Consider the following 8,466-nt stretch of genomic DNA (forward strand, 5'->3'; position numbering starts at 1 on the left):
TTTTTTATTTTTTTTAAGAAGTTATAGCTAATCAAAGTTTTGTATTTTTTTTAAGATTTTATTTATTCATGAGAGACAGAGAGAGAGAGAGGCAGAGACACAGGCAGAGGGAGAAGCAGGCTCCCTATAGGGAGCCTGACGTGGGACTCGATCCCAGGTCTCCAGGATCAGGCCCTGGGCTGAAGGCGGCACTAGACCGCTGAGCCATCCGGGCTGCCCATAAAATCTTTTTTTTAAAAAAATCTTTCACTTCTTGGGTTTTTATTTTTGGTCTGTTCCACCCGCCCACCCACCCCGTCCAGCTACTGATAGCTAAGAGGGCTCTTGAGACTGTGATTGGGGCTCTAGGAAACAGATTCTCTCTCCCTTAAATTCTCCCACCCAGGTTCATAGGGCAGATAAAGGTTGAACTGCAGCTGTGGCCAAAGGAGCTTAAGAGAATGAGTCACATATTACATTGGTTTGACCCCCAGAGTACACACTTCCTCATTTCTGACCTTGACTCCTACAGTATGACCCTCGTCCCAGTTTCCTCTTCCCTTTCATTCTTGTTCCATTCTACCGGCAGAATTCCTTTTAAAATGTGGTTCTGGGGGATCCCTGGGTGGCGTAGCGGTTTGGCGCCTGCCTTTGGCCCAGGGCGCGATCCTGGAGACCCGGGATCGAATCCCACGTCGGGCTTCCGGTGCATGAAGCCTGCTTCTCCCTCTGCCTGTGTCTCTGCCTCTCTCTCTCTCTCTCTCTGTGTGTGTGTGTGTGTGTGTGTGTGTGTGTGTGTGTGTCTGTCATGAATAAATAAAATACTAAAAAAATAAATAAATAATCTCTGCATCCAACATGGGGCTCGAACTTACAACCCTCAAATTAAGTGTTGCATGCTCCACTGACTGAGCCAAGTGCCCCAGCCCCTCACGCTATTCTGAATCGCCCTCACAGAGCAGGCCTTTTCCTGCCACCAAACTGTTGATTATGACAATCCCTCTGCTGGTTTGCTCTATCCAACTCCCATCTCATCCTTCTAGAATCAGCTCAAGTGTGCTTTCTTTTGTGACACAGTCTTTGTCACTCTTTGAATCTCAAATCACAGGCAATCACTTTTCTAGCTGGGATTTATTCATTCCCCTGATAAAGTGCCAATCTTTTTAAAATTTAAATTCAATTAACATACAGTGTATTACTGGTTTCAGAGGTAGAGGTCAGTGATTCAATACCAGTGCTCATTACATCATGTGCCCTCCTTAATGTCCATCACCCAGTTACCTCATCCCCCCACCTCCCTCCCCTCCAGCGAACCTCAGTTTTGTTTCTTATGATTAAGAGTTGTTTTTTTTTTTTAAGATTTTATTTATTTATTCATGAGAGAGGCAGAGACGGAGAGGGAGAAGCAGGCTCCCTGCAAGGAACCTGATGTGGGACTTGATCTCAGGACCCCAGGATCATGACCTGAGCCAAAGGCAGGTGCTCAACCACTGAACCACCCGGGTGCCCCAAGATTTTATTTTTAGGTAATCTACACTCAACGTGGGGCTTGAACTTACAACCTTGAGGTCAAAAGTCAAATGCCCTGGGACGCCTGGGTGGTTCAGTGGTAGAGCCTCTTCCTACCAGGGTGTGATCCCCAGTCCAGGATCGAGTCCCACCTGAGGCTCCCTGCAGGGAGCCTGCTTCTCCCAATGCCTATGTCTCTGCCTCTCTGTGTGTCTCTCGTGAACAAATAGAATCTTTCGAAAAGTAAAAATAAGTCACATGCTTGACCAATTGAGGCAGTCAGGCACCAAAGTTAGATGATTCTTTAAGTCACTCAGGAAAGCTTCAGCCGGAACTAGAACCTGAAGGAGAGCAAGGGCTGGATGAGGAATGCTAAGCACAAACCCTGGGCACCCCCCTGTAAACCAGCCCTGGTGTCCCCATGGGATAATAGCAGGGATGATAGGACTGCTGTCTGCTGAGTACTTAGTACCAGCCACATTGGTCTAGGGGGTGGATGGAGTTAACTTTGATGCCTCCTATTTCAATGGGAGACCAGGCTGATAGGGAATGGCAGCTAATACAGCAGCCAAGATTTTTAGGGCAGTGAAAAGTATTCTGTATGGCCGTGTAAAGGCAGATGTATGACTATGTATTTCCTAAAACCCATAGAACTATATGATGTGAATTAAACCCTAATGCAAACTATGAACTTAGGTAATAACAGTACATAGTAAGATAAAGTGAATATCTTTATTTTTTTTTTAATTTTTATTTATGATAGTCACACACACACACACAGAGAGAGGCAGAGACATAGGCAGAGGGAGAAGCAGGCTCCATGCACCGGGAGCCCGACGTGGGATTCGATCCCGGGTCTCCAGGATCCTGCCCTGGGCCAAAGGCAGGCGCCAAACCGCTGCGCCACCCAGGGATCCCAAAATGAATATCTTTAAAAATAATAGAATTGTACTGAATGTACCACACAATGTACGATGTCAATATTTTAATATTTGGGGATTGCTCATGCTCAATTGTTCTGTAAACCTAAAACTACTCTAAAAAATAAACTGCTGGGCAGCCTGGGTGGCTCAGTGGTTTAGTGCTGCCTTCAGCCCAGGGCATGATCCTGGAGACCTGGGATCAAGTCCCACGTCGGGCTCCCTGCATGGAGACTGCTTCTCCCTCTGCCTGTGTCTCTGCCTCTCTCTCTGTGTGTGTTTCTTGTGAATAAATAAATAAAATCTTAAAAAACTAATGAAATAAAATAAAATAATAAAAAATAAACTAAGAAAAAAAAAAAAAAAAAACCTCTACTAATTAAAACAACAGCCAAAAAAATTCAGCTGACAACTCACAGGAATTGACAAAGAACAGGTGGAAGACAAGGACAGGAGCAAAGGTAGGGAGTCTGATTGAGGGGATCTACTTTTGTCTTCATCCTTCTGTCATTTATCTCCTTGGTTCTGCAAACTCATCCCCACTTTTCCTCCTCCTACCATATTTCCACATTCATTCTGTCTCCTCTCTCACTCTCAAGGCACTAGAGTTGGAAATTCAAGAAACTTCAACAAAAAGCCATTTTCATATTGAGGAAGATGGTGACGCTGTCAAAATGGACGTGGAGATAGGCCCCATCATAGATGGATGTGGAGGTAGGCCCCATTTCAAATCAGAAATGGAAGACTCTGACAGGATTCAGAAACTTCTCTAAGCTATACAGAAGCAGCGGAGTCTTGTGCTCCATGGATTTAGGGTCCAGAAATTTCAGGCAACAGTAATGAATGCCTCTAAATCCAGTTCTTCCTTTTTCCAGTTTTAGGATTGTGTCCCAGGCGATCCCTGAAGACTTACTCCTTTTGTTCTAGAGAACTTCCCCTTCCTCCCTGCCCCAATTTCTTTATGCTCATTAGGGGCCCCTTCTGGGACTGAGAGGAGTAAGAAGGAACCTGGGATTTGTTCACTGGCCTAATGCCTTTGGCTGTCTGCCAGAAATAGGCTAGAGCACCTGAGAGGAAGCTGTATGGCAAAATGTGGGATTTTTTTTTTTTAAGTATTTATTTATTCATGAGAGACACACAGGCGGAGGGAGAAGCAGACTCCATGCAGGGAGCCCGACGTGGGACTCAATCCCAGGTCTCCAGGATCACAGGAAGGCGACGCTAAACCACTGAGCCACCCGGGCTGCCTAAAATGATGGGCTTTTTTTTTTTTTTAATAAATTAATTTTTATTGGTGTTCAATTTACCAACATACAGAATAACACCCAATGATGGGCTTTTTGTATCAGTTTTCAGAAGGTACCATATGCCAACATTCCCTATTTTCCAGATTATGATTTCTCATATAGACTCCTAGAAATGAGAAACGAAGATCAATTCCTATAGTTCTAACAAAGGCATACAAAGAGGCACTGTCAGGGTAATGAATGTGGTTAGTTGTATTGCGCTGTAATAACAAGACAAAAACAAAAGTTGCTCTGGTTTTGGTCTGACATGCCAATAGGTTCTATTTTCACATTTTTCTACCTGGTAAGTCCATTGAATAAGAACTGTTGGCAGTGGGAGCACCTGGGTGGCTCACTGGGTTAAGCATCTGCCTTTGGCTCATGATCCCAAAGTCCCAGGATTGAGCACTGAATCAGGCTCCTCCCTCAGAGGAAAGTCTACTATTCCCTCTAACACTCCGCCCTCTTGTGCTCACTCTCTGTCTCAAATAAAATATTTAAGAAAACAACACTATTTTGGGGGCTCCACTCAGAATCATTGACATCCCTGCCTTTTGCCTCCCTGCTTCCCCAGAGGAGACTGGGGAATTTTTCCTGATCTGGGTTTGGGTCTAGAGAAATCCTTAGATGACAGGGATATGAGGCAGGAAAAGCAGTAGCTAGAAAGGGCGATGGCCCATTTGTCAGCACGGGGCAAAGGTGAGGGGGGAAAGTCTGTGCCAGGAACAGGTGGATAAATATTTTTGAACATATGTCCTTAACTGTTTTCAGAAAGGCCAATTTTTTTTGGCTGGGGTGTAGAGAAGGTGAACTTTAGGAAGCTGTCACTCAGATTAGAGAAGCACTGAGGAAAGCACGGGTTTGGACCATCTTGTTCCTCTGGCTTGTTTCTTTCTGGAGCAGGTGAGGACCACCCACAGCTTGTAAGGGTGGGGGCAAAGCTATGTCCAGGGTTATCGAAGTTTCCAAGACAGAGCCACTTCCTAACTCTGACTAGTCTTGGTGTCTCTGCCCCAATCCTTTCCCCATTTCCCACCCCAAGCACTACTTTCATGTTTCCTGTGGGCTATTCCTGCTGACCCCCCATGATCTAGACTGTGCTGTTCCTTTGCCATTTTTTTTTTAAGATTTTACTTATTTATTCATGAGAGACAGAGACAGAGAGAGGCAGAGACACAGGCAGAGGGAGAAGCGGGCTCCATGCAGTGAGCCCGACGTGGGACTCGATCCCGGGACTCCAGGACCCCGGCCTGGGCCGAAGGCAGGCACCAAACCACTGAGCAATCCAGGGATCCCTAAGATTTCATTTTTAAGAGATGTCTACACTCAACATAGGGCTTGAACCTAACGACCCCGAGATCAAGAGTCTCGTGTTCTAACGACTGAGCCAGCCAGGCGCCCCTTTGTTGTGTCTTGCTGTCCCCATTGACTCTTTCCAAGAAATGGCCAGAAAGGGGCCCTGACCTTCCAGACATCTTTCACGAAAAACAGGCCATCCTCTGAACACACTTTCCAGCCAGATCCCGAGACCTGCCAGGATCTCTGGCACACTGCTCCCTCCTTAGCCCCTCTGCCTGAATACCTACCCAACTTAGCTCTGGGGGTGGCCCTGGAGGAGGCTACTTGCCCGACTGAGGCCCACATTCTGCAGCTTCAGCCTATTAGGATGGGAGGAAAGTGAACTGAACCTCTCCTCCATGAGAGTAAAAAGCACAATGAGGAAAGCATCGGCAATTCTAAGGTCACTGAGGGATCTAGGGGGACCTGCGGGGAAGCTTGAATGAATCCAACAGTCAGCTACTTACCTGTGGAATTTATTGATTGTGGCAGATACACCCGCTGGCGTGATAGATCCACCAGCCACCTGCCATACTGCTGGTGACATAGTCCAAAGATTTTGCTGTCAATATGCCCTAGAGCTGCAGGAATGAGGTTTGGGAGCGTGAGGAAGAATTAGGCAAAAAGCAGGACACCTGGGTGGCTCAGCGGTTGGCGTGATCCTGGAGTCCCGGAATTGAGTCCTGCATCAGGCTCCCCGAGGGAGCCTGCTTCTCCCTCTGCCTGTGTCTCTGCCTCTCTCTGTGTGTCTCTCATGAATAAATAAAATCTTTTTAAAAAATTAGGCAAAAAGCTGAAGAAACCTCTAAGTTAAGAACCTCTCAGTGTCTATGGATGATGACAATGTAACTTAGCAAATGTTCCACAGTTACTCGGAGGTGCTTTATGGGATTCAGGGAGGTGCATTCAGGGATTTGTCAAGGTTTATTTCAGATATTCAATGCCATCTAGGGAATAAGTCTCTTCTCGCAGGACTGTGTTCAAGGATGGGACATAGTAAGTAGTTAGAAATGTAGAAGAGCACTCAGGACAGGTGTATGTTCTTTATTTCATGCTGCTGAACATGTGACTGGTGTTCGCTTTGCCCCTTTCTACTTAAGACTTCCCAGCCCCTAATTCTTATTCCATTTTGCATTCTCCCCCCCTTTTCTTTCAGCCATCATATACAGTGCATGTAACATGTACTAAGCATGACAGGTAATTTAACCTTTTTCTCATTCATCCACCCTGTACTAAATCCCCAATGCTGTAGCTCACTAATTTAACTCATAAACTGAAAAGAGAGATACAATAGAGAATCATAGTACCTAATCTCTCCTGACTCTGGGTCTCCCAGTTCATATCATGAGCTAGAGTGGAAAAGTGACAGGTACATAGGAAATGCCAAAGAACAGGGTTTTAGGTGTCAAGGTCAATGTGTGACAAGGGGACAAGGTTTGAACAGACAATACAAATGGACAAATATAAAAAAAAAAACAAATGGACAAATATTTGCAGAGATTACCTCTCTTTCTGATTATGGGGGAGAGCAAGTATCTCCTTTCTTCACGTGGCAGAGGAGTGGGCAGACCTGGATCGAGGAGCAACCAAATCTATCAGGACAGTCTCATTTCTCACCTGAACAGTGTGGTATTTTGGGGCCCCTTATAAATGGGTGGAAATAGAGCAGAGGAAGTTTCTGGTGACTTGAAGATGGGGAAGGCCAAGTGGGAACAATTGGGCTGCATTTCCTGCAGAAGTTTGGAGATGATGGATGAAGTGTGCCCTGAGTCATGGGCTCCTTTCAGACCACAGCCCTCAGGGAAATGGTTTTTGTGTTTCTGGTTTATCTCCTCTCCAGTGTACTCTGTTTCAGACATGTGTGGCCTCAGATTCATCATGATACAAGTTGAACTGTTTTTTTGCTACCTCCTGCTGCACTCTGTGGATGTCATTTCACATGGAAACTGGACAAACATTCCCTCATCCTTGAGATCCTGGCCACCTTCCTCAGACATCTTGTCCTGCCAGACTCTGCTCCCAAAGTCCCTGCCTGGCTTCACCTACATGGCCCCTCTGCCCAAGTTCCTGGTGGGCTTGCCACTGGTGATTGCCCTGGAGAAAGCTGGTTGCCAGGCTGATGTCTGGCCCCTGCAACTTCAGCTGTACCGTCAGGGGGGTGTAAAAGCTACACAGATCCTCATCCAACATCTTCAAGAGCTCCAGAAAAGGAGAAGCACAGGAAGGGCAGTTTCCATGGATGCCCTGGCCTCTGCTCTACAGCTGTTGGCCAGGGAGCAACCAGGCCCAGAAAGGGCTCGACGCTCCCTTCCTATCAATGACTGTGAGCAGGAGCAGGAGGAAAATGTGCATAATGTAGTCCGGTTGTTTCCAGTAGTGGGAACCTACTACAATCTGGGCACAGCTTTGTACTACGCTGCTCAGAGCTGTTCAGACAAGGCCAAGGAACGAGGCCAAGATGGGCTCGTAGACATGGGTTATGACCTTCTGATGACCCTTGCTGGATGGTCTGGGGGACCCACAGGAGTACTAATCAGCTCCGCACTTAAACCTGCAGTGAAGGCTGGGATTCAACAGTTGATCCAGTATTACTATGAGCAAGAGGCCAACACGGCTCTGCCAGTGATCAGCAGGAAGGCCTTGGGGGGTACCTCAGATGTGGGTGACCTGGAAGAAACAACTACCACAGCGCTTTGGCATTAGTTCAGCTCTCTTATTAGTTTAGGGTTTATTTAATGACTCTGACTTAGATGCTGGGAATGGTAGTCTTGGGATATAAAAGGTGGTGATCACAGAATGAATAAATCTAATATTTTGACAAGCTGTAATGTATATGTGTTCAAAATCGAAATCCCTGGTTATCAGGGAAGAAGGCAATGCTCTAAAATGCAGGGATTTTAAAGTCTGGGGTTTGGAGTCCGAAGATTTGGATTTGAATCCAGGCTTCACCTGTAGGAGCCTCAATTACAATTCTTCTCCACACTCAGTTTTTAAAACATCTAAAGTAGATAAATAAAATATGTACTTAAAAAAATAAAATAAAATAAAACATCTAAAGTAGAGACGTGGGACGCCTGGTGGCTTAGGTCGTGGTCCTGGAGACCTGCATTGGGCTCCGCATGGCGAGCCTGCTTCTCCCTCTGCCTAGGTCTCCCCATGAATAAATAAATAAAAATCTTTAAAAAGAAACAAAACGTCTAAAGTAGTGATAATCATTTTCCCTGGATGGGTTTTGTGGAAATTAAAAATGATACAAGGAACGTCAGTGCTTAGCAAGGTACCATCAGTAAACGGTTATTTATTGGCACAGCTCGTCGCTTCCCATCCCAAAGAATCGACATTCCGGGCCCCTCCGGGGGCGCTGGGAGCCTGCAGCGCCCCGGGCCGGTCTCGGTTTCGCTCCCGCCGCGGAGATTCTCGGAAATCAGCTGCGG

The 8,466-nt window shown here is 46.3% G+C and overlaps 1 protein-coding gene across 3 annotated transcripts; it reads left to right on the plus strand.

Moving 5' to 3' along the window:
• Positions 1-4,372: 4,372 nt before the first annotated feature.
• APOF (apolipoprotein F) lies at positions 4,373-8,140 on the plus strand. Of its 3 annotated transcripts, XM_041756150.1 has the most exons (3): positions 4,373-4,597; positions 6,189-6,229; positions 6,888-8,140. In XM_041756150.1, exons 2-3 carry the CDS (start codon positions 6,223-6,225, stop codon positions 7,733-7,735), a joined length of 855 nt encoding a protein of 284 aa, XP_041612084.1. In that variant the 5' UTR covers positions 4,373-4,597; positions 6,189-6,222; the 3' UTR covers positions 7,736-8,140. The 3 variants fall into 3 exon arrangements, with proteins under 3 accessions (XP_041612084.1, XP_041612085.1, XP_041612086.1); XM_041756151.1 differs by lacking the exon at positions 6,189-6,229 and having other exon boundaries at positions 4,378-4,597; positions 6,873-8,140; XM_041756152.1 differs by lacking the exon at positions 6,189-6,229 and having other exon boundaries at positions 4,378-4,597.
• Positions 8,141-8,466: the final 326 nt, after the last annotated feature.

The sequence above is a fragment of the Vulpes lagopus genome, chromosome 5 (assembly GCF_018345385.1).
Source record: "Vulpes lagopus strain Blue_001 chromosome 5, ASM1834538v1, whole genome shotgun sequence".
Classification (NCBI taxonomy): Eukaryota; Metazoa; Chordata; class Mammalia; order Carnivora; family Canidae; genus Vulpes; species Vulpes lagopus.